The sequence below is a fragment of the Coffea arabica genome, chromosome 1c, assembly GCF_036785885.1.
Source record: "Coffea arabica cultivar ET-39 chromosome 1c, Coffea Arabica ET-39 HiFi, whole genome shotgun sequence".
Lineage (NCBI taxonomy): Eukaryota > Viridiplantae > Streptophyta > Magnoliopsida > Gentianales > Rubiaceae > Coffea > Coffea arabica.
In genome coordinates this window covers 47,813,647-47,839,144 of record NC_092310.1, presented here as the reverse complement: position 1 = coordinate 47,839,144, position 25,498 = coordinate 47,813,647, and the positions used below count along the sequence as shown (strand labels likewise).

Here is a 25,498-nt window from a genome sequence, read left to right as displayed (position 1 = left end):
GTTCCAACTACTAGGCCTGCTGACGACCCGAACTGCTCGTGAGCAGCTCAGGTCAAAGCTCGGCTCGAGCTCGTGTTGACCAAGCTCGAGCTGCTAGTTAATATAAACGAGCCGAGCACGAGTCTTTGTTTCATAGGCTCGATAGCTCGACGGGTAGCTCGATAGGTTCGAATAATGTGAAATTATAAAAATACCCCTATATAAATTAAAATTTACAAGTCTTTGACTATCTCTCACTTTCTCCATCAATTTACCTAATTTCCAAATCCTGACTTCCTCTGCCGACTCCTACCGATTCCCAACTCCCAAACTCCAAATTCCCACTTCCGCCAGCTCCACCCAGCTTTTGGTATGTACTCAGTTTTTCTTTCTTCCCCAGCTCGACAGCTCCTCTCTAGGGTTGCAAACGAATCGAGCCGCTCGCGAGCGGCTCGAGTCAAGCTCGAGTTGAAATCGAGCTCGAACTGGAGCTCAAAATATTAAGCTCGTTAGGCTCGCGAGCTCGAGTATATATATATATAATATTTTTTATTTGTTTTATTTTAAGTATATATTTGTTTTATTTTATGTATTTATTAAGAAAAAAATTATTTTATTTTATTTTTAAAAAATAAAATAATTATTTTTTATTTTTTTTCAACTCGAGCTCGACTCAAATTTATTTTTTATTTTTTTTCAAACTCGAGCTCGAGCTTTAAATTGCCGGCTCGTCGATCTCGAGCTCGAGCTTAGTAAAATTTAGTCGAGACTCGGCTCGATTAGCCCAAATCTCGACTCGTTGTAGCCCTACTCCCCTCCTTTCAAAGCATTATCATTCAAAGTTTTAGATCTATGGATAAAAACTTACTTTCTTTCTTCCCCTGCTGGGTAGATCCATCCTTTCAAAGCTTTATCATTCAAAGCTTTAGATCTATTGCAAAAGAGGTAGTTGTGGACCCCTGTGATGTTCATAGGATGTTAGTTGCCTCGGACATTAATTAAGACGGGTCCCCAAATATTGATGGATGGCTGCTCTTCTTTTGTTTTTTCTTCTACGGTGGTCCAACTTAGGGGCTTTTCCTGCCAGAGCTTTAAAGCTTTAGATCTACGGTGTTGTCAATTAGGCATGTAACACAATATAGAAAAACATTTCCAATACTAGAACTCTTTAATTTTATTTATTTGAGTGTAAAACAGATACATTGACTGGGGAAATTTATATATATATATATATATATATAATTGAAGCACACACGGACCAAAATATATATACACACAGAGGGACACAAACGTTTTACTGTATTCACATGCAGTAAAAAAGATGGCATTTGGATATGGGCAATTTTTGGTCGTTGTTTGATCCCTTTTTATGGCTAATTTTTAGCTGTGTCTAAAGCTATATTTTTGCTATTTTTTGTGTTCAATTTCTCAATTAGCAGGCTGATTGTTTGACTCTTTTTGGCTGCCGTTTTTCTTTCTTTCTTTTTTCTTTTTTCTTTTTGGATAGCTCATTTGCTGGTTTCTTTTGCTTCTTAATGTAATTAGGGTTGAAGAGCATAATTACAGCCGGGCTTGATGACGAAGTGCCGAAGACACTATTTATATTTGAAATTTGTTGGTAACTAAACATTTCAAGTATTGAACATTTAGATTTTTATGTATTATATGTTTATGATTGTATTAGTGGATAATTTGTAGCTCTCAAAATCAAGAATATGTGAAAATTGCTATTATTATGCTTAAATTTTACCAAAAATATGTGGACAAAAATTCTATTTTCTTGCCTAAATTTTGAGAAAGTCAGCTGATTTTGAGCTCATCACGGGCCAAAAAATCGAGCAAAATTCAAGCTGACGTAGCGAGCTGCTCGCGAGCCAAAATCGAGCTAAGCTCGCAAGTTATAATCGAGTCGATCTCGAGTACCTCTTTATCTATGTCGAGTCGAGCTTGAGTTTCATTTTTTGAGCTCAACAAACTCGAGCTCACATATAAACAAGCCTGACTTACTCGGTTTGTTTGCATCCCTACCAACTACATTGATAACATCTTAACAAGTCCACTTTAGTCTCTGGTCAAGGACAACCATGCATAGTTTTCTGAGTACTTAGCTGCCATTGTCTCTTTGTTTTCAGTACCAATTTTTTTTTTTGGTTCTCGGAATGCGGTTGTTTGGCATCTCAAAGCAACAAAAGTGAAGCATAAAAATTTATGATGGACGATTATCTTAAAAAATGTGCAAGCAAAAAGAAATTCCATGCCACTAATCAACAATCATAGCTGCATTTTCGAGAAGTCAATGGCAGCACAAAATCTAAAGAATAAAGCTCCTATTCCCCGGCATGGCCTGTAGTTTTGGCACTAAGTATTTCAGGTTAATTGGTTGTCCTTTACATAAAAGAAGGGTGGAATCCAATCCACCTTACACAAATTTTAATTTTCTACGTGAAATGTTGCCATATACAAATATACTGCCCAATGAACCAAACATAAGCTTTACAAAAGTATTACAATTCAAGTGGTGAGTGATAATTTTAAAGCTTTAATAGTGGGTTACTTTTCTTTTTTATATCGTGTGCTTTTAGGTACTAAATAGAAAAAACAATCGTTGGGGGATTTTAGAAGTGTGATGGATTCATCTCTTTGAGCATATAGTAGTGTAATTTTACACACATTATTCCTAATTCTTAGTCTTAAACTTAGATAGCATATTTATTTTGCATTGTTTTGCACAAATTCATGAATAATTAATTGTATATGTGATTTTTTGTTAAAGTATAGGAGTGAGTTTACTTATAACTATGTAAACATGAATAAAAGTAGAATGTGCACGTTTTATTTTCTTTATATGCATAAGTAAGTAGCTTTTTTTTTTTTTTTTTTTGTTGGTGTCATCCATGCATTTCTGAGTTTTTTTCATCAGATTAATAACTCATGGAACTAATCACTAATCTTTTTTTTGGGGGGGGGGGGGGGGGGGGGGTAAGTAACTAATCATTAATCTTGCCCCCATTCCACATTAGTTTGGATGTTCAACTCAAAATCAACTGGAGAATGCCAAAATGAATAACGATCCTATAAAGTTATCTGAAAAGAAATTAATCTCCAATTTTTTCCCTTTCCAAGAAGTACATGAAGTGCAGACACACCATCTGCAGCATGATCTTCCGAACAGGATACAGAATTCTAGTAGTATAGATGGGCAAAAAAAGGGTACAACGGACGGAGCCCAATCTCTCTTTGTTTTTCTGTCTGCCATTTTGATGTGGGCATTTTATTCTTGGTTCTGTCACGGATGAGAGGACAAAATTGGTTGAAAGAAATCCAGAGATTGCCATTGCCAGGAGGATAATGACAGAAAATTGATGTTGATATTTCCTTAGACGTGTGAATGAGGCTGAAGCATGCAAATATGAGATCCAGAGCCTCTCAAGTTGAATAACCGTCCAGTTCTATCTGATTATATAATTCGTACAATATTTGGTACAAACCAATACAATTTTGGTACAACCGGGAATATATCAACTCATACAATTAAGTTGACGTAAAAATCGTAGTTAAATCAAAATTGTACGATTTTACACCAAAAGTTGTAAGAACTCGAACAATGTGGATGGAAACCGTCTAGAGAGGCCTCTGATCCGCAATTTGAGGCAAGGATGGCTGTGTTCAACATCCATCCGAAAAAATCAGTGGGGTCAATTGTTTTATTTATAACCCGGAACATGTTCCGACTTGAACCACTTAGGATCTGAGCCGATACATCAAACCAAAAGAGTATGTTGCGGCCCCATGCAACACACCCTGGGCGAGTCACAGGGGTTCAAGTCCAAGGTAAAATTTGAACTCAGGACCAAAGGAGTCCTTAAGAGTTCGTTTACCACGGGACTAGGGGTGTATTCGAGCTCAAGAATCTCAGCTCGAGTTCAAGCTCGAGCTCGATCGAGTCCTTAAAAGCTCGAGACTCGACTCAAGGTCGAGCCTTATCGAGTCGAGTAAACTGATCAATCGAGCTTTTTTATTAATGTTGTAAATTCAGTATAAATTATACCCATAACAGTCATTTTATAATTATAATACATATATATTATTTAAATTATACTACTCGACAAGTAGCTCGTCGAGCCACAAGCTACAAAAATCCGAGCTCGAACCCGACTCAACTCGAGACTTGGCTTCAAGTCAAATAGCTTGCGAGCAGCTCGGCTCGCATGAATCCCTACACTGGACTACCCCGTGGGGGCTAGTGGGGTAAATTGTTGGTCGAGCACATAGACAAAATGGAATCACTTACAGGCATCTAAACTTCGAGTTGGTGCCTTTTTTATACTTTTTTTTGCGCCACAAGCAATATAAGTATCAATCATGTTATGAAATTTTTATTAGTGAGAAAAAATGTTTTGAGTTGAAATTGCTAAATAGAAGCTAAGGATTATGAATCATGAATGTCATGACATATTGTAACAAGAAGCCAAAAAGAAGAGGGCATAAAGTCTCTAGCTAGTTCAGAATCAGACTAGACTTCTCTCCGTTGCATTGAAAAGAATTTCTCTCCATTATACTTCAGTAAAATTGTTTTCAAAAATTAATACCGTTCATAATCTATTTCATCGCTTGTGCTAAAAATACACCAAATTTTGTATGAAAAAAAAAATAGGTATAAGAGCTTACGTAGATTTGTACCAATTAAGTGTACATTCCAATTAGCGCTTGCTTAACTTCGTTTCGATCTTGTTTAGTTCATGAAGCCAACAGGGGTCATATACAACCCAAACTATGAAAACCTGATGAGTCTTTACGGATGCTGGTGATATATTTAAATAGTAGACCTTTTTACTTTGTGAAATTGTGCTTATGTTAATTCATATCCGATCTTGGATCGTGGGCTGTGTATACATCACTTATAACAGCTAATATCCGAATTATGAAATTCACATCGCAAAGTCCTTACAAATAATGCTTGAATAACAAGTAGGAGGCCAAATATATTTTTTTTTTTTTCTAGTGGCCAGAAACTTGAACTCCCACCTGATAGAAAAAGGTTCGATCCTAACTGGTGGGTTTGGCATAGAGAAGGAATAGGGGATTCGGGGGAGGAAAAAAAAGAGAAATCCAATTCGAATTTGCAGTTATTCTCTTGGCAAATGCATGACCATACAATATTTGGTACAAAACCGACTCATACAATTAAGTTGAAGTAAAAAATCACAATTACATCAAAAAAGTCATAGTGGAAACAGACTCCAAGACAAGCATTGAACTTATTGACAAGAACCCAATGGAAAGTCCCCATTACAACCTCATATGGCTAATCAGAAAGAAGATGAATACGAACTGGGATTGCAAGCTACAACATCAATGGAGGGAAGGAAACAATTGTGCTGACCATCTTGCGAAGATGAGTCTTAAACTGCAGCCAGGGAAGACAATCTTCTCAACTCCCTCTAAGCCCATTAGAAGTGTATAGGCTGCTGATGTAAAAGGTGTGACTGCTCCTAGAGTAGTTCTGTTTAAGGGCATAAACCCTCATAAAAAAAATACAATGTTTGGATTGTAAAAAATTACACTTTATTTACCCGTTATTTACACACACTGATTTGCTTGCATCATCAACACATTATTCAATCACCTTTTTATCTCACATATATCATATCAAAAAAGTACTACAGTACATTTTTACAAAATTATCTCAAATAATTTACAATCCAAACACAAACTGAAAGTTATAAGATACACTTCAAGAGGAACAAACTGGATAGAAACCAACTAGAGAGGCTTTTGATCCGCAATTGGAGGCAAGGACGGTGGTATCCAACATCCACCCAAAGAAAATAATCGAAGTGGTCAATTGTTGATGGAGCGCATAGACAAAAATACCATTAATGGAATCACTTATGGGCATCTAAACAGGCTAAGCTTCTAGTTGGTGTCTTATTTTTTTTTTCTTTTTTTGGATTTCTATAAACAATATATCAATCATGTTATGAAATTTGCATTAGTGAAAGGAAATGTTTTGGGTTGAAACTACCAAATAGAAGCGAAGAATTATGAATAAAGCTAGCAAAGAAACTCAAAATCCAATAATCCACCCAACCCCCATTAAATTTAAATGATGGGTTGGATCAGTTGAATTATGGATTTTGTTGGGTTGGGTAAGAACAACCCAAATTATTCATTGGATAGATTAAATTTTTTATTTGGACACCCAAAATTCAACTTATTTAAAAATAATTCAAAACAAAAAATACAAGATTCAATGCACATATGCCCAACCACTTGCATTTGGAAATGTGTTAACAATTTATTGATCAATTTGTATTCACAATTCTCATATATATATATATATATATATATATATATATATATATATATATATATATATATATATATATATATATATATATATATGTTTTCAATCAATTTTTTAATTTTTATTTAAAAGAAAAAAGAAACTTGAAATAAAAAAACTCATGCTTGTTTTACTTTTACAACAGTAATTAAACTTGCTCAACTTCTGTAATGATTTATTATGCCTTTTAAGAGTATGTTGTTTTCCTCCCTTTTTTTCTTTTATTTTTTTTGGTTGTTGTTCTCAGGTTGTTACTTGATTCTGTTTGTTAATATTTCGAGTACGTAAAATAGAGTTTTAAATTTATTCTAATTGCATTCTTTTACTTTTCTCTAAGTTGTTTATTTCATTGTTAATAATTCCTCATCAATATTATAATACAACAATTATATGTCTATTAATTACATTTTCAAGCATCATATAATTTAGCATTCAATAATTTAAATACATAGAATATAATAGCTTACAATAAAGCAGATATGAATAGTAAATGTGTTAAATAAGTTGTGACAAAAATAAGTTTCAATCAAGTAGTAGTATTAAAAAGTATAAAGTCAACAAATTTTTTTAGCTAATCTATTTAAATGTACAATTTATTATCTAAAATTCACAATACAAGCAATATAAAATATTATACTATTTATGATGTATTTTCGAGGAGCTTAAGAAATGAGTGTGTGAAAGTGTGTTAGTGTGTGAAAATATATTTATGTATGTGAAAATGTTTTTATAAAAAAATCTTTTTTTGTGAAAATAATGTATGTGAGAAGGTTTATGTATTAAAATGTATTAATTAATATGTTGGATCATATTTGGGTCATGGGTTTGAAATAATCCAATATGACCCAACCCAAAATCAATCTAATCTAAAGTTTGGCAAATTATATATAACCCATTTAAGTGAAAATCCAATATCAACTCATCCAACCTGCCCAATTGCCGAATATAATTATGAATCATGAATGTCATGACATATTGTAACAAGAAGCCAAAAAGAAAAGGACCTAAAGTCTCTAGCTAGTTTAGAATCTATCCAGTTAACAAGGCAAAAAAAAAGTATAAGAGCATATGTAGAACTTATGTTTGGATCCTTTAGTTTTTCAAAAACTAGTTTTTCAAATACTAAAAATATTTAAAAAGTACTGTAGAAGGTACTCTAAAAAGTAGTCTAAATTTTTTTTAATGTTTAAAAAATATCCCAAAATATATTTTAAAAACTCTACTACTCTTAAATATTTCAAAATATTTTCTACTCTTAAATATTTCAAAATATTTTCTAAAAATATCCCAAAATATACTCTAAAAACTCTGCTACAGTAAAATTTTTCAAAAACATCATCAAAAACAACTAATCCAAATGGCAATTGGTAGATATTTTCTTATTTTTGTGAAAATTATGATTATGTTAGTTCACGTCCAAAATTAAATTTTAACCTATATTCGTTCTTCTTGCTTTTTAAATTTTATCTCTTCCTTACCTACATAAATAAATAAATAATTGTGTACACATTATTCGTACCTGCTAGCACCCGCCAGTTGATTTGCTCAAAGGACAAGATTCTTGAGGGCGGATAACGGCAGAAATGTGAATATGAAGCAATCAGATTTGGAAGAAATTCAAATATTCTCATTCCAGCAGCAAACACGCCAGATTGATTAAATAGATTACAATTTTAGTTAATTAATCAGTGCATGCGACAACGAAAGAAGCATATTCTTGCAAGCCTTTGACTCTGTCTTGTCTACTTCCACCGGTTTCCTAAAATTTACGTGATCTTGACACCAAGTAATGGACTGCATATTTTGTTTAAAGAGATAGTTTTCATTAGGAACAAAAAGTAAAACAAGACAAAGAAAATTCATCCCAGCTAACAACTCTATATAGTTTTATGTACTCATCGAGTATTTGCTGACTCTTTCTCTTTCTTGCTAGTTCAAGAAACCTCAATTTCTCTGATTATAGAAGAAAGAAAACGTCATCAGAGGAAAGTTTCAGAAGGGTACTCTTAACTTAAATCGTTTTTGTCCTGAGAAAATCAACCTTAATAAATGAACAACTGACTTCTCTAATTAAGTATCTGACAAAGCACAAACATTAGTAAGCTGGAGTAGAGCACGGTCGGTCAATTAGATTAAGTTTTTGACAAGTTAACCTTTGTTTTGGCCAAGTTTATAACATTCACTAACACACATGAAGTTACAATCTAGGGTTGACAGAGGAATTCATAGTTGTGATGCTCAAATCAGAGACGAGTTACCCTTATGCACACTACTAATATAACGATCAATGAAGTAAGTTATGGAGATCATTGGCTAATTAAACTGTTTAGGTACTTAATTATAGCCTTCTAGCAAAGGACATCAACTAATGTTACTGTAGCAATTGCTTTAAATCGATAGGCTACTAATTATTAACCGATGGATAATAGAGAAAGAGTGAGGTTGGATGGTAAGGTAAAAAAAAAAATGATTAATTTAAATGACTGTCACGTCTATAACGTCAACTAATCTTACACGTGGTATACACCATTTAGACAAATATGTGGCAATTGAAATAAGATCCTTGTGATCGAAGTTCACCATTAAATATAAGTTGGAGTGCTAATTTTGTGTTTGTCTAAAACTTAAATATGTATGTTAAACAAGTTCAATTTTCCTCAATATTATTTTACTTAAATTTTATTAAATCGGAAGGGTAGCTTAAAGGTCTTTTTAGTCGACAAACTTTGGAGTTTAAAAGGGGGTAAAATGTCTTTCCCTAGATTTAGAGTTATGTAAGATCGAACGAAAATTAGTACCTTACATACAAAGAATTATGCCTATACCAAGAACAAGGAACTGGTAAAATTATCTCAATGCATCAACATGCTAAACATGGCTGGAACTGGAGTGCTTTGGCTGGTTGGTTGGATCCCACTTTGTGGCTTAGGTAGTCCATAGTTGGCTTCTACATGCATATCTGCACTTTGTTAGATACAGGCTTGTTCTAGGACTTTTCTTTCTTTAGCAACACAAAGCTGTCGATTCAAAGATGCCCAACTGCCATCCTTTGAACATTTCCTTTGCTTTTTCTTTAAATTATTTTGATTTTTTTTTACCATATCAGCTTTTATATTTTTCTTGGTTTTTCAATATTAAAAAGTCCCTCTACTCTCCAATTTAGTAATAATAAACCTTCATGTACAATAAACTTATAGTGCTTAAAAAAAATAAACCTTCTTACAGAATGGGGTAAAAAGACAAATAGTGCCAATTTTACCAAGCAATTAGATTGGCAACAATCTCATTGAAGTAAAGGAATAGTCAATTGGCCAGCATACATACTAACAAAAGCATGAGCCAAGTGTTTCAAGAATACACTGCTGCCGTTTTCCATCTATTTGTTGACTAAAATTTTTTAGTTATTATGTACTAGTAAATATCATGTTTGATCAAATATATCTTATTGTTTTCAAGACTGCTGACTCCATGATGCATATTCTTAAAATCATAACGTATTATTAAGTGATTTGTAGTTCAAAAAATACATTAAGTCATTGCACATTCTTAGACATGATTCATACTTTTACTTTTCATCTTTGTTCCACATGACCACTGCACTTAGATGTTAAATTTGATCCTAGCTCGTTTTTCATATATATAAATTTCATCTGCAAGTTTGTTAAAATGTCAGCATAAAATTTGATAATCATTGACAACCACGCAGTCTGATCTAAGTGATCAGTAGGGTTAACTGATGCCTTCTACAGAGTTGAAATGGTAATTCAGGCATGTTTGTCAATTTCAAAGTTTAGGTAGTGAGAGAGAATGCAAGTCATTTAAAATTAACCTTTTTTAGTCCTGAAAATCAACCTCACGTAATCGACCTACTGATTTCTCTAATTAAGTATCTGATGATAGCATACGAAAGCAACTTGGAGTAGGGCATGGTCGGTCAATTAGGTTAAGTTTTCGACTAATTAACCTTGTTTTGCCAAGTTAAAAACATTCACTATTACATATGAAGTCATGACCTAGGATTGACAAGGGCTAGCTGTGTTGCTCAATTTGCAAATGAGTTACCCTCATGCAAACTGATAATACAACGATTAATGAAGTAGGAAGTGAAGAACCTTGGCTAATTGAATTGTTTAGGTACTTATTATAGGTTATAGCCTTACTAGAAAAAGCCATTAACTAATGTTATTATCAATGTGCTTTAGATCCATCAGCTAAGTGTTAACCAGTCAATAATAGTTGTCATTTACTAAAACAAGTGATACACTTTTGTCAAGATCATGCAAATATGTGATTCAAATCCAACACTTGGCATGTAATATGTATGCCAAGTTTGCATAAAATGTCTAAAACTCAAGTATGTTGGTTAAACAAGTTCAATTTTCCTCAATGTTAGTATTGTACTTAAAATTTATTGAATGGGGTGGGTAACTTAAGTGCCCTTTTAGTCGACAAACTTTTGGAGTTTAAAAGGTGGTAAAATGTCTTTCCCTAGACAGAATTAGGATTAATTTTTACCATTAAATACATGACACATAGTTTAAATTTAAATTTAAAATATAAAATTTGCATATATATATATATATATAATATATTCAATCGTGATAATGTATATACTAACAGCGTATATAAGATTAACTCAGAATTATGCCTATACATGAACGAGAGCAAGGGAATGAACAGCTGGTAAATTATCTCAATGTACCCATGAGCTGCTGGCATTGGGGCATTTCACTATTTTGGTTGGTTGGTTGGTTGGAGCCCACTATGTGACTAGGTATTCCATAGTTGGCTTCTACATGCAAATCTGCGACTTTGTTAAATACAGGCTTCCAGGACTTTTCTCCGTTTGTCGATTCCATTTCCAAGATACCCAACGGCCATCCTTTGAACTTTTCCTTTGTTTTCTCTTTTTCTGTTTCAATACTTCGAATTCTTTACCATTTCAATTTTTTTGTATTTTTCTTGGATTTCCCATATTTAAAAATCCCTCTTACTCTCCAATTTACCAGTAATGAACCTTCATGAATAATAGACTGTCAACAATAAAAAGAAAGAAAGAAACCTTCATATAGAATAGTGTGAAAGGACAAATAGTGCCGATTTAACCAACCAATTACTTTGGCAACAATCTCCTTGAAGTAGTAAAGGCATAGTCAATTGGCCATCATAATACTTGCTAACAAAAGCCAAAAATTTCAAGATTATAAATGCTGGTGTCATTGTCCATAAAATTAATGTTTACTAAAGCTCTTTAATGATTACGTAATAAATGTTATGTTGACCAAATATTTCTCTCTTTTTTTTTTTCATGCCTGTTGACACAGTAATGCACATTCTAGCATCATGACGAATTATTACGTGATTTTGTGGTTCAAAATATATTATGATTGTTTGAAAATATTTAAAATCACACAATTCATTGCATTTATTTATTGAATTTTTCTAATGAGGGTATTCGTCAATACATCTAAATTTCACCAAATGCATCATGTATATATACATTACTAAAACGGAACCTTATTTATTTTCTAGGGAACCAACCAATAGCATCTACATAAATGTGTCATATATTTGGTTGTCAAAAAAAAAAATCTTACTCATAAACTAGAACCATTATACTTAAAGGTACTAATTAATGGCTTACTCTCCCTAACATTATCCATTTTGAAACTTTTTTGTCATTTATACTTGTTTATATACGGAAACAATTTGAATTACAGATTCAATTTTAATTTACTCAAACGTTATCATCCATTTCAAATTTCAATACACTATTTTATCCTAAAAATATTGTCGTTATCACAAAAATTGTTCAAAACTTCATCCACAATCTTGTTTATTCTAGGTGCTGAATCCCTTCTAATGCCCATGCAGGCCTCCCAAATTAATTAATTAACCTACTAAATGCCGTTCTAAACCCTTCATTGGAAATTAAACAAATATCAAATCAAAATACCTAACCACAAAAAGAAAATCACAAAATAAAGAAATAAAAGAAAAAGAAGAAAATACCAACACGTTTTAAGTATAATAATACAACTGTTGACAGGGCGGGCTTATTCAAGATTTCTGCCTCACACGCTTTTACGCAACACGGCCTTACACACTACACTCCCTTATCTATATGTATATGTGTGTGTGTATATATATATATAGTCTCACGTCTATTCATCTCATGCACTGTCAAGAGAAAAACACACACAAGTTCACACTTCCCAGCCCAGAAAAAACGCGCAGAACACGCACTCATTCTAAGAGAAAGCACCTGAAGTTTGGTATACTTTTTGAGTATATGCTTTAATGTTTAGTTTTGTTTAAGGATCGGTTTTTTTATATACTGACAGCGTAAATCGCGAAAACTAAAAATGACCGACTACCATAAAGTTCACCCCGCCGGAGAATCATCATCGTCATTGGAGCAGCCAGCGATGGCCACCACGGTGAAGAGGCCGGAAAAGAAATCATCTGAAGCGCCACTACTTCCCGCAGGATCGGCGCAATCGTCATCACCGTCCTCGCCACCGCCAGCTGAGAAGCCGTTGCCCGCACCTCCGGGAACTTATGTCATCCAGGTTCCAAAAGATCAGATATTCAGCTACCCACCACCTGAGAATGCCAGCAACTTTCAGAAGCTCTCTAGCCGGAAGCCTCGCAGGAGCTGCTGCCGGCTTTGTGTATGTTACACTGTTTTTGTCCTCTTTCTTGTCATCGTTGCCGCTGCTATCTCCGCCGGTGTACTCTACCTCGTTTACCGGCCAAAAGCACCGAAGTACGCCGTCCTCGATGTGGCAATACGAGGACTGAACTCGACGTCAACATCAGCCATGTCGCCGGAGTTTGACGTCAGCATCCGAGCTGAAAACCCAAACAAGAAAATCGGGATATATTACCTATCGGGGAGCGAGATTCAGGTCTCTCACGGCGACGTTGGATTAAGTAACGGCGCTTTGCCGGTGTTTTATCAGCCGTCGAAGAATGTAACGGTGTTTCAAACGGCGTTGAAGGGGTCCGACGTCGTTCTTTCCGACGATGTCAGATTGGCCATGGCCAATGAGCTGAGGAAAGGGAACGTGCCGTTTAGATTGAACATTAAAGCTCCCGTTAAGATCAAGGTTGGCTCCGTTAAGACTTGGAAGATCACCGTTAAGGTTAAGTGTGACGTGGCCGTGGATGCTTTGAACCAGCAGTCCAAGATTGTTTCCAAAGATTGTGATTACAGCGTGAAATTATGGTAGAAACTGATAATATGATATATGATTAGGAGACTTTTTGCTGTTTTGTAAAGATAATGTTTGTAATACAAAATTACTCAAATAATTTGCAGTTTTGTAATTTGTATACGTGTTAAAATTCCAATCTTTGTTAAAATCTTGAAACTTTCTAGTGATTCTTTGTTGATTTCTATGCCTTACATAATTAAGATCGGACAAAAGAATTTTGAAAGGAATTTCTATCTTTAGCAAGAAAAAGGGATATGCATTTGGAATTTGAGAGGACAAATTTGAAGAGATTTTTGCAAGAAAAAAGGGCATTTTAATTTTTTGGTTTCTTTTTTAAAATCTTTTTTTAGTGATTTTTGATTAATTGGCTATGCCATACATAAATAGGATCTTAAAATCTTTGAGAGGCATGCATATAATTAGCAAGAAAAAGGAATGTGTATTGCTTATTATGAAATTTAACATGCTTCTATTCATTTGGAAATTTTTACTGTTTGTAAATAAGATTTGAAAACGTAAAAAATACATGTATTTTATTATTTATCACATTTACTTTTATTTTGACAAAAAAAAAAGTTTGCTTTTTTGGAATATGTTGAGGAAATGAGCTCATAAAGATTTATACTAGTGTTTCCTCCGAGCAGATTAGCAGCAAACATGTCTTTAAATGCCATTGCCTTCTCTTTACTTTTTTTCTCAAAGTTAGAATTTTGCAATCACAATTTTATTGTGTTAGTCATAAGTATGACTTTCATGAGTTTAATTACCATTATTCCTTCAGAGCCTTTAATTAGCGATAGGTTTGCTGGTTATTATACAATCATGACCAATAAATTAATCCCATTATTATTCATAATCTTGAACCATGAAAAGATCATAGTAGAGTAATCAACCAAGCTCCTTAGAAAATGCAGGGTTATCCTGTGAGAAGGTTGCAGCACAGAGAACTGTACTGCAAGAATTGAGACAATCAGTCAATATTGGAACCTACCAAAGCATCATGAGAGAAAATGAATCCAACTACTGAAAGAATGTATACAAAAGTTCAGTTCAATAAGTACACATATGGTAAAAGTTTCAGCTGTCTCAAAACAACCAATTCCCATCTTTTTTTCTCAATGTCACCTTATACATGGTACTAAAACACTAAACTGAGCTTCTTTATTCAAGGTGATATGAACACTGGAAGAAGCTCAAATATGCTTTATCTCTGTTATTTTACTTAATGTACAAGTTCAAAATTTTCCTGCCTTCGCACTCCTATCTTTCTCTGTCTTTTCATCCTGTATTTGTCAGATGAGTTTCATCCAGTATTTGCCAATAATCTTCCAAATCTATACTTTCTCTATTGGGACTTTTGATTGTTCATAGCTCTTCTTTGCATCTTCAATTCCCTTTTGGAGTTCTGTAAACATATTAACAGAAGATTCTGCAAATTGACTCATTTTACGAAGGAAACCTGCCAAACTTACACGGAACTGATCAAGTCCTCGTGTCCAGTCTTCTGCAGCTTCATCTCCTAACATCTTTGTACCCAGATCACCATCTTGCCCTGATGCTGAATGAGGATGATTTGCACTTTTTCCTTGGTTCTTATCTTGACGGGGCAAGAAATGAGCAACTTCAGTGGCTAAGCTCTTAATTGAATCTACAACTGAATCAGTAGGCAAATTGTTGAGCATGTCCAACCATAGACCACAAGTAGTATAAATAGGTGGACCATGTTGTCTAAGGGGTGGATACTGAATCTTCTTTTTTCTCTTCGAAGATTTCTCCAACTGCAACACACATTTATAAAGCCACTTGTTTATCGCTTCGACGTATGTCTTCTGAGCATTCATCCACTTTGTAAAGCAGGAGGATAAAGAGCTCAGCTCACTCTCCAGATGGATGACAATTTGTCGACGTGAGTCAGAGTGTATGTAGATCTTGGTGTTACCGGGGGTATAAGCCACTGATATTATGTGTAATTGAAGCTTGTGACAGTCAAACATCACTTCCCACATTCTCCTTAACCTACAATCAACAGGGAGAGAGGTGTTAGAAGATGAATTAAGCAGCAAAGTGCAGTTCAAAAAATACTTTTATAACCACGAACATCATGCAAGGGGATCTCCCAGAAACCATGGCAAAGCTCGAGTCCAGACTTGGAAAAGTTCTCCCTTTTCCCAATTTAAGTAAACGTCAGATAATTGCTATGAGTCAAACAATTGAGGAGGCAGTTTTGGAAAGACAGAGCGCTTGTATAGCATTCAAATGAAGATTTACAGTTTTACACATTCTAGCACTTTTGAAAGGGTGTTTGGATGAAATTCCCTCCACATACCAGCAATGACTTCATGTTGACCATTATTTACCATCCAAATATACTGGCACGGAAACTACACATGAGCTATTAGTCCAATTTTGTCAATTACAGCATTTAATAAAACATATACTTCAGTACTTGCAGTCTATTGCATTGCCACAATAAATGTGCGTCTGCAAATATGATCTTATCTGTATGTGATGCGTGAAGTAATTTAGGATACACTGAAAGTTCCTTTTCTAATTCAACCGCCAAGAAAGTAATTTATGTGAAATTACATTGTGAATGTAACTACTGTTATATGTATACACTGTTTCTGTGACAAAATATTTCGCATTTCATTATAGCCATCATTAAATGATTTTCCAACAGAAAGGCATCAAACAATAGCTGAAGGAATTAACAAGAACATACCCTTCAATCAACTCTTCCAGTTGCGGCTGTAGCTCCCTGTCTCTTAAGTCCTCTATTTTCTTGGATATTGAGTCAATCCTATGAATTGCAACTCTGATTCTTGAGTGCAAATCCTTGACAACAGCACGTGTCTTATCAACCCTCGATGCTTTTTCTGCATTAGATTCTTGCTGCCTAAGAAGTTTACGCTTCGCATCATACTTCCGTCTAATCTGTTCGCTAGCCTGGATTGCATGAAGATGCATCAGGTGATGTTACTAGAAAACAGAGCTGTCCTGAATATTCTATGATATCCTAAATACTTGACATGTAGACAGCCGTAAAATAAAATTACCTGACATAAACACCACTGTACAATGTAATAGCGTCCAAGTGCAAAATTTTAACAAAAAGGAAAAAAAAATTAAAGAACGACAGATATTGCAGCTATAGTCAAGCTGCAAAATTCTAAAAATAACTTTTGTCCCCCATTTAGCCTAAAATAATATGAATTTGTGTCCACTTATTAGTGTGGCAAGCATCCTTCCATTGAGCATCTGTAGTTGACTAAAACAATCAAGAGTGATGCGAAATCAGATTTGCTTAGAGGAGTTGTATCATCTTAAAAGCAGGAAATAAGTTTTTCACAAAACAACTAATCACTTAAAGCTGGCCAAACTACATTGGGCAGGCAAGTAACCAATACTCAACCACCATTTGCAACATACAACTGCCACAAAAACCGGTGGTCTTCTCCGATGACCCCTTCTTCAAAACCCAGACCAAAAAGATATAGGTGGAACAAAGTTAAAGACCACAACTGCTACAGCTAACTCGAGATCACCACCATTCTACTTTTCAGCAAGAAAATTAAGGAATCTTTTCTACCTGGATAAGAGCCCTATTATAAATTATTATTGTGATGTCCCTCCTATTTTCATTGTCACACTATGCAACTGGTAGAAAAACACAATAGTCCCCAAAAAAAAAATTCATTCTTGCTTCAGTTATTTGATTTACTACTTTTGAAGAACATTACAACTCTTCGTCTTAGACATATCAATGACACAGCCACCAGTCAGACTGGAAGCTTGAAAATCTATTTTTGGCTGTCCTATAACAGCTTCTCTCCATGTCCTTTCCAATATCACCAATTTTACCTGTTAAAAACTGATAGTGTTGTCATTTAAAGTTTTATCACCAGAAAGTAAATTATGCTTTGAAAATGATGGATCCTAAGATGACAGAGAACAGTAATAACAACTGTCAACTAGTATAAAGAGAAAAATATAGCCAACAAAACTCAAAGCCAAACACATTATAGTCAAAATTTAGATATTTACTTTCCTAATGACTTCATTAGATTAACCTCTGTTGTTCCTCAATGCCATCAGCAAAATGATGCAAAAGAAAAGCAAGGCAAAAGATTTGAATGGCACCAACTACAGTCTTTTCCTTTCTTTTAAGCCATGAAACATCAATAATCGTATCCTACCTCCACAGACAAAAGAATATACAACCAGACTAACTGCATCAAAACATGCATACCTTGACTTCATCATAAAGCTTCTTCTCCCAAGCATAGAGTCGATCTATAGTTGAGGCATGGCTTCCAGAGATCATACTCAAACTATCAAGAAGACTTTTGGTGAGATCCTCAATATCATCAATGGAGTTTGCACCAGGTAAGTTCCTAGATGAAGAGGATCGAGATGAGGTTGTACGATGCCAAGTTAAGTACTTCACATCTGTCTGGGGAGGCTCTGAATGGAAACATAAAAACATAAAATTAGCTATCTACCAATCATAGCTTATATAGATGTTGGGACAGCGACTCCAAAACATAATTACAGCAGCATGTTGTAAAGAAATTAACTAATGCGGAAAGAATAAACTGCAAGCATCATCTGTAAATGCTAAAATTCAATGTATCGATGTGGAAGCCTGTTAAAGACTCCATGCAAAAGACGCATAATAGGGCACACATATCTTTGCAGATATTCTTGTTTGTTTACATTCATGAACTTAAGAAATTACACAATTAGCTGATGACTATATAATGTCTTCAACTACCCATGATAGCGCAGGCTTACTTTCTAAATTCTCTTTATTATTTTTTATTTTTATTCATGAATTCAAAAATTTACCATGTCAACCCACGCCACATTTAAATGGATTCAGAACATCCTACTTTGACCACTGCTTCTTTCTAAAATAATGACATCTAAAGCATGATATGTACAATGAAATCCACAGAACCAACTAAGCTGGAATTGAGCTCCAATACCTTTATGTCAATAATGGCCAGATGACCTTTGAGTTTACTCAGAAGCTAAAGTATGTTGCACTCTAAAAGGCAATACCAGTTTGTTTCTCATATTTAAGGTAAGATGTGGAGAAATTCCAGGAAAACAATGTTGAGGCATCAAATCCTCACCTCTAATAGTTATCCATATAGCAGGACCTTTTTGGAGCACATGGTTAAGAAAAATGAAAAAGACTAGGTTGTGGGCTAGCATACAAAAGACTTGCTGCACCAAAAGGTCTAATTCCTCTCTTTAGCACATATCAGAGTTAAGTTAATATCCTAATATGAGAACAAATTACCTTTATCCATACCACATCATGGATGTACCACAACAACATCATCAATTTCATTTGCATTTTACCAAGTTTTGACCACTATCAACCAAGAGGAAGCCACAAAGGATTTACAGTTTCACTGCCAGTAGGACAATGAGTTTATAAGATGCCTAAAAATGGCTACCTACTCATATGCTTTGTATCCTCCAATTGGTCTTAATTGTCCTGTTAGGACTATTTACATCATCTAAGCTCTTAAAGAAAAGACAGTGCCAATGAAAAAGTCAGTTACTGCAATACCAGAAAGGTCCAAAGGTATTAAAAACATATTGACAAAATGAATTTTAGGAGGAATCTACAAAACCATTTTCCCACACGGCTATCCCCCCTTTTAAATGGTGCAAAAAACCATAATTTTGGTGCCGAGAATATTAAGTGTATTGTCTGTGACCAAAATGTGGTCAAAATCATTTTCTAAACAACAACTTGCCAGTTGATTATGCAACAGATGGCAGTAATTTCCAAAATCTGCAATTCTCTTAATTTGGCATCTAAAGAGAAGCATGAGTATTCAGCTATTTTTTTTTAATCGTTTCCTATAAAGGTCTAGGAGGATCAATTTGCAAAGGAGTTCTAACCATGCAATCACAAGTGCACTGTTTTGGCAATTGCATGCAAAATAAGTTCAGATATCTATTATGGAAACCATATCTAGAGCAATGAGACACGTGTGCATTTATAAGTTCATCTCATCCAAGGGTGAACACTTCTTAAGGACGGTAACTGGTGTTATATTGCACTTCTTATTGTAGCATATACAATTATTCGGACAAGATGCTAACCACTCATACCTGAAGATCGTAAATTATATATCTCATTCAGGTATTTCTATCTGATAATATCACAATCAATTAGGGTACCAGTTAAAATATTGTGACATCGGAACAGGTTTATTGTTAAGGATAATTACTAGATTACCACATCTTTCAATTGCATATAAAGCTATCTTGTGAAAATTGTATTATTAATTTCATTACTGAAGCTACTGATTTTATTTTTGGATCTGAAAATATTCTCTCATTCATTATTACCAGTTTTTGCTTTTCAATATGGTAACTTGCCAATTTTGAAGGTTTTTTAGTTAAATCCTTTCAACTGATATTCTCGATAACTAAAATTCTATATTACTAGCGAATCACATCATGGTTCTATTTGTACCCTTTTTCCCCCTTGAATATTAATCAGGTAGAAAGAACTATACATTTGGAAGAAGCTTGCTTCCCAAGTAGGGTTTCTGAAAGTATACAGGTAATGCATTCCGCTGCATAACTGATTAGTTAAATGGGTATGTACAAGCCTAGTTTGCCTGCCACATGAACCAACTTAAAACCCACTTTATACAGCTGAGAGTACACTAGGAATGGAACATCATAAAAGTAAACACTTCTAGAGATAACTGAATAAAATGAATTAAGAAAATTACAAGTAGGTTACCATTAACAAATGACTAACAGTCAAGTACTTGTTTGGAAATTGTATGATACATATTTCAGAGCTTTCAAAGATCAATGCACCATATTCTCGACACTACTATTATGTAGCAAACATGAGTCAAAAACAAAAAGCAGTCATGGTCCTCACCACAATAAAACTTGGCAGCTTGTGTGAAACTAAATACTTTAAAACAATTTAAAGTGACAAACCTACCTTCCTGAACCTGGCTTGGATCTTCCCCACAAGAGAAACAGGACTTCAAGAATGACGCAGTCATTGATCCATCTGCCACAGAAAGAATCCTTGAGTTTGATTTTCAGTAACACATATTGGGAAATTCATAGTTATCTTAAAAAGAACATAAGTCACAAAGAAAGTACTAAGAAGTTTACAAGACCGACCTAGGGCTTGCAGGATTTTCTTTTGACCCAAGTAGAGTTATATATCGGTTACATAGACTTGCAGAAAGATTATTACCAAATCATGCACCCAATACTAGCCCTGCATATTTCTATTCAACCTTTCAATGTGAAATCATATCCAGGTTTGTAAGCACCATGACGCACTGGGCAGGTAACACAGTTTTCAACAATCCAAAACTAATTTGGTCAGAAAAAGAGAATATCATTTTCAACCTCAGATAGTTCACTTGGGAAGTAATGACTGGCTCCTAATTTAATTAAACATGCAAAAAGCATAAGTTACTAAAACAATCCAGTACCATGCACAAATACATGTTCAAACCATTCCTGTTAAATACTAGTAAGACAAAGGGAGGGAGAAATTACTTTCTTTCCCAGGGACGATCGGACGGAAGTGGAACTTATTTGCTTCAAGCATCCGAGGAACTTCTCTTCCAGATTCAGAAGCTTTTCCAAATAGATATTCAATCTCTTTCATGCTCATAAAGAAGTCCTTTGGAGCAACTCTGTCTTCAACGTTTGTGTTGTCATCATCCTCCATTGGTGTTGTCTTTATGTCATTTCCACCCGCAGCTTCAGATGTGGCTCTTAATGGAGTTAAGTCTGGAGAGTTGTTTTTCAACCGCTTTAAAACCCTGGAGTCAGATGCTATGCTTTCTGCAGAAGGGGTGGCAGGTGAGTTGTTAGTGGCAATACTCTCTTCTGCCCTGTTAACATTTTCAAAACTTCGGACCAGTGTAGCTGCAGAAGGCTCATCAAACTCATCTTCAGATTCCAGTGACTCTTCCCTTCCTGGAGAGGAAAACTTCTCATCACCACCCAATTCCGAAATTCCTTCTTCCTCTCTTAGCTGCCTAATTTCAGCAGCATATTTTGACTCTTGATTAAGTTTTGTCTGTTCTAGGGAAGAAAAGTGATTATCCACTGCATGAGAAAGACCAAAGTAATCCCAAGGTGGAGTTTCAGGGGGAAGAGGAGGAGGTTCAAAAGGTAGTGTTTCGGGCCTTGCAACGGAACGAGGGGTGGTGCTTTCTGGGGTAGCTGAAGTAACTGAAAATGTTTGAGGAATAGAAGGTTTTTCTTCAACTTTACTGGAGAATGTTCCTCTAAATTTCATATGATTTTCCCGGTAGTGCCTTGAGCTTGGTGGTGAAGAAGAAGGTGAGATATTCCTAGTCGCATCTGCAAGCTGATAAAAAGCTGGAGAAGAGTATGAAAATTGGGAGGCAGACTTTTCATTAAGCACATGTGGCTCTGGCGTTGCACTAGTAGATGTATAGATGGAAGATTCGACTGGAGCTTCAGGTTCGACAAATTTTGACAGTGCAGTTCCTGTAACTTTCAATGCCTCGATATAAGAAATATGATTGGCAGCTAAAGAACACCTGGCATTAAGCGCTTGTCCAATAAACTTCTTTCTCTCTCGACAAAGCTGCAAAGCCTTGTCTTCTTCCATTCTAGAGTTTGAAGCCCCCATGATTTATGTCCCCAGTAGTTTATCCTAGAATCAATCTTGTATCGTCATAAAAGCATCTGGGCAGGGGCATCCCTCCTGACAGAGATGTGTTGTGCAGCATATCAGTAAGATAACATAAGAAAAGGCATTGATTTTCATACATTACAAGTTCAATAAACTACACACAGAAAAAGAATAAACAAAGTTGATTTTTAAATTAGTCTCCAGATAGGCACGAGAATAATTTACAGGCACTAAAATGACAACCCAAAAACAAATCCTGAATTACAACATTAGCCGCAATATAAGTGATTTTCTGAATATTCCACGCGGACGAGATATTAATAAAAATTTTAAATTTAAAAAAATCACACACACATTCAACAGTATTCTTCCCAATGAATCCCTCTCAACTACTAATTACAACGTACAGTTGTATCTCATTGACCAGTAGCCAATGATGACACAAATGTTTTGTGTTGACACTACCAAAGATCCAAATAAAGGCGAATTAATTTTTGGAGGAAAGAAGAGAGGGAGAAAAGAGGAGGATTAAATTGAACCCAAAGGAGCACCACAAATCAGTGTTATACAGTAGCTGCAGCACCAAATAGCAGGCAGAACTACACCAATCAAGCACTGAAGTTTTTATCAATATGGTAACAATCAACAATAGAGCAACTAAAAGTTGCAGCAAAAGATAAAAAAAAAAAAAACATTAGTCATCTTAGTTCAAATTGGTAGAACCACCCCACAGCAAAATGCACACTCAAAAGCTTCAATTTTTAATTAAAGCTACCTCTAACAAAAAAGGAACCCAATAAAATTTGGTAAAGGTTTCATAAAATCCCACAAAAAGATTCAGAAAATTTCGAATCAGAAGATCGATAAGAGGATTTTAATGAAAGGGAACGAACACATGTAATCTACAAAAGCAAAACAGTCAACCTGTTCAGTCAAAACACCAACTTAAGATACAAATGCCACTTTAATCAGTCCAGGAAACAAAATCATCCCAAAAATCCAAATCTCCAAAAATTCATCCAATTCGATTCGAATCCAATCCTCCTAAACTACTCTTATCCAATTCAAAAACTCATAACTTTTATCAAGATTCAATCAGGAAGGAAATTGAGTATCAAAGATCATACAAGTTCCACTGAAATTAAATCAGCCCATATAGAAAAACTAGCAAATTAAACAACGACATCCAGAATCAAATACCAAAATCAACAAAAAAAAAACACCAAATGAAAGTCCAATTTTTGAGTCTTTTTCATAAACCCATTTACCTGATAGGCTTATCCAAAGCAATTCAACTAGACCCTGTAAAATTCTTGAAAATCAGAGCAAATCCACTTGATAAAATCACCTCAATAATCCAACTAAATAGAGAGGAAAAAAAGAAAACAGAGATAAACCCATCATGTTCATGTACAGTTGTAATAGTACTAGAAAGAAGCAAAGCCAACGAGGATATAAAGTGAAGAGAAAGAGGTGATGAGGAAAAGTTTAGTTGTACTGAAACGTTTCCATGCAGAAAAGCCCAAACGGAAATTTGCAAGTATACAAAAAAGGTTCGAAAAAGGCCAAAGGATTGTGACGTGGCCTGTGGTGGGAGTGTGGAACCCACTAAAGAATACTTCCATTTTAGCAAACTGCAATTAATTTATTAACTGGTAGTAATAACTTTTATATCCGCCAATTTTTTTTTTCTTTTTTGGGATAACGCGTTATATCGACGCAGTTGACAGAGAAAATGAAATTTTTTTTAATAATAAGTTATTTACGAAGATACCACTATAGTCACAGACACAGCTTCGCCCCTCAATTCATCAATATATAGATCAAAGGCATGACTTGTAAGACCGTAAGTGTACAGGATACCACTACGGATGAGGACACAGTTCCCCAGATTATACGATCATTTGCGTAGATACTTACAAATTACTCACCTTTTACCAATATACACATGGATCAGTTACAAAATATCAATACGAGTCAGGATACATACAATTCACGTGATCATATGTCACTTATAGAGATACTTACAAATTACTCACCTCTTACCAATATAGGTTTTATGCATGACTAGTAAGATCACGAGTCACCTACTTATATAATACCATTAGAGTTAGTACACAATTCACGTGATCATATGTCACCTATGGAGATGCTTACAAATTACTCACCTCTCACCAATACCGGTCTACAGCGTGACTTGCAAGATCACGATTCACCTACAAGATAACACTATAGATGAGGGTATAGTTCCTAAGATCATATGGTATTTATTGACATACTTATAAATTACTCGCCTCTCACCAATATATATCAAGGCATGACTTGTAATATAATAAGTTACTTACAGGGATGACACTATGGGTGAGAACATACATTTATTTATTTGGATAGAGTATTATTTGAAATAATTACTGTAGCACTTTTTGTAATGTAATGTATATAAGATAAAAATGTGGTTGGGAGAATATAAAGAGGCGGATTGAGGGATTTGTTTGTGATACAAACAAAATATTATTTGGGATAATTTGCTATCCAAACACTCCCAGGTAATCTATACTTGAGGGTAGCCGATCAATTTACCATACTGGACGAATAAATTAGGATTGTCAATTTTTAAAAAAAAAAATTTCTATTGCATCATAAATATATTTTAATTTTTTTTTATCACCCTTTTATTTTACAATATATTATTACATAAAGTGATATAATAATATTTTTACAAAATTTTCTAAATAATTTTCTATCCAAACGAAGTCAATGCTAGAAGGAATAACTAATTGAAACGCTAAGGCCTTGTTTGGAAAGGAATTTTCTACAAAAAAAAAAATCTCTACATTTTCCGTAAATACACTTTTTACTTCGTATATATCAACTCGCTATAATATATTTTCTATAAAAACTTAAAAAAATTGCAATCTTAACACACCTTAGGTGTAAGCAACAGAAATGAGTTTTGGACTAATGAGGAGCAGCCGCAAGAAGTTGGATCAGAGGATCAATATCGGTGGCTGGATTGGCTGCTTAGGCTGTAAGAAAGGATTAGACAGGCTGTTGGAAAAGTTGATGGGAAAGCATGCTAGAAAATGAAGTGTCCGACTCGGATGACTAGTCTTTGTTTTATTTAGGTCTACTCTTCTCATCTCAATAGATAAATGTGACAGGGACCACCGATCGCTGTTGGAAAAGCTTTGACTCATTTATTTTTTTTTTCTTTCCTTTTAATAAAATAAAGTTTGGGTACTACACATTTGTTAACACGATATTCACGTCGCC

At 34.7% G+C, this 25,498-nt stretch overlaps 2 protein-coding genes across 2 annotated transcripts; one reads left to right on the top strand and one right to left on the bottom strand.

Annotated features, from left to right (window-relative positions):
- The first annotated feature begins 12,491 nt into the window (after nt 1–12,491).
- Nucleotides 12,492–13,657, top strand: LOC113725321 (NDR1/HIN1-like protein 13). Its single transcript, XM_072074365.1, has one exon. The coding sequence runs from the start codon at nt 12,691–12,693 to the stop codon at nt 13,558–13,560; it is 870 nt and encodes a 289-aa protein (XP_071930466.1). The 5' UTR covers nt 12,492–12,690; the 3' UTR covers nt 13,561–13,657.
- Nucleotides 13,658–14,786: 1,129 nt separating this feature from the next.
- LOC113725313 (uncharacterized) lies at nt 14,787–23,635 on the bottom strand. Its single transcript, XM_072074360.1, has 6 exons — nt 23,494–23,635; nt 21,112–22,297; nt 20,537–20,608; nt 17,795–18,009; nt 16,268–16,491; nt 14,787–15,561 (listed from the first exon to the last, which is right to left on the bottom strand). The coding sequence occupies exons 2-6, from the start codon at nt 22,220–22,222 to the stop codon at nt 14,880–14,882; spliced, it is 2,304 nt and encodes a 767-aa protein (XP_071930461.1). The 5' UTR covers nt 22,223–22,297; nt 23,494–23,635; the 3' UTR covers nt 14,787–14,879.
- Between the last annotated feature and the right edge of the window lie 1,863 nt (nt 23,636–25,498).

What these genes read in the sequence shown, in the direction of transcription:
- LOC113725321 (XM_072074365.1), top strand. Translation starts at nt 12,691, where the DNA reads ATGACCGACTACCATAAAGTTCACCCCGCCGGAGAATCATCATCGTCA.
- LOC113725313 (XM_072074360.1), bottom strand. Translation starts at nt 22,222, where the DNA reads ATGGGGGCTTCAAACTCTAGAATGGAAGAAGACAAGGCTTTGCAGCTT. An exon ending in TCCAAGCCAGGTTCAGGAAG is followed by an intron (nt 18,010 to 20,536) that starts GTAGGTTTGTCA and finishes GTTTCCATTCAG; the next exon opens with AGCCTCCCCAGACAGATGTG. An exon ending in CTGGAAGAGTTGATTGAAGG is followed by an intron (nt 15,562 to 16,267) that starts GTATGTTCTTGT and finishes TGTTGATTGTAG; the next exon opens with GTTAAGGAGAATGTGGGAAG.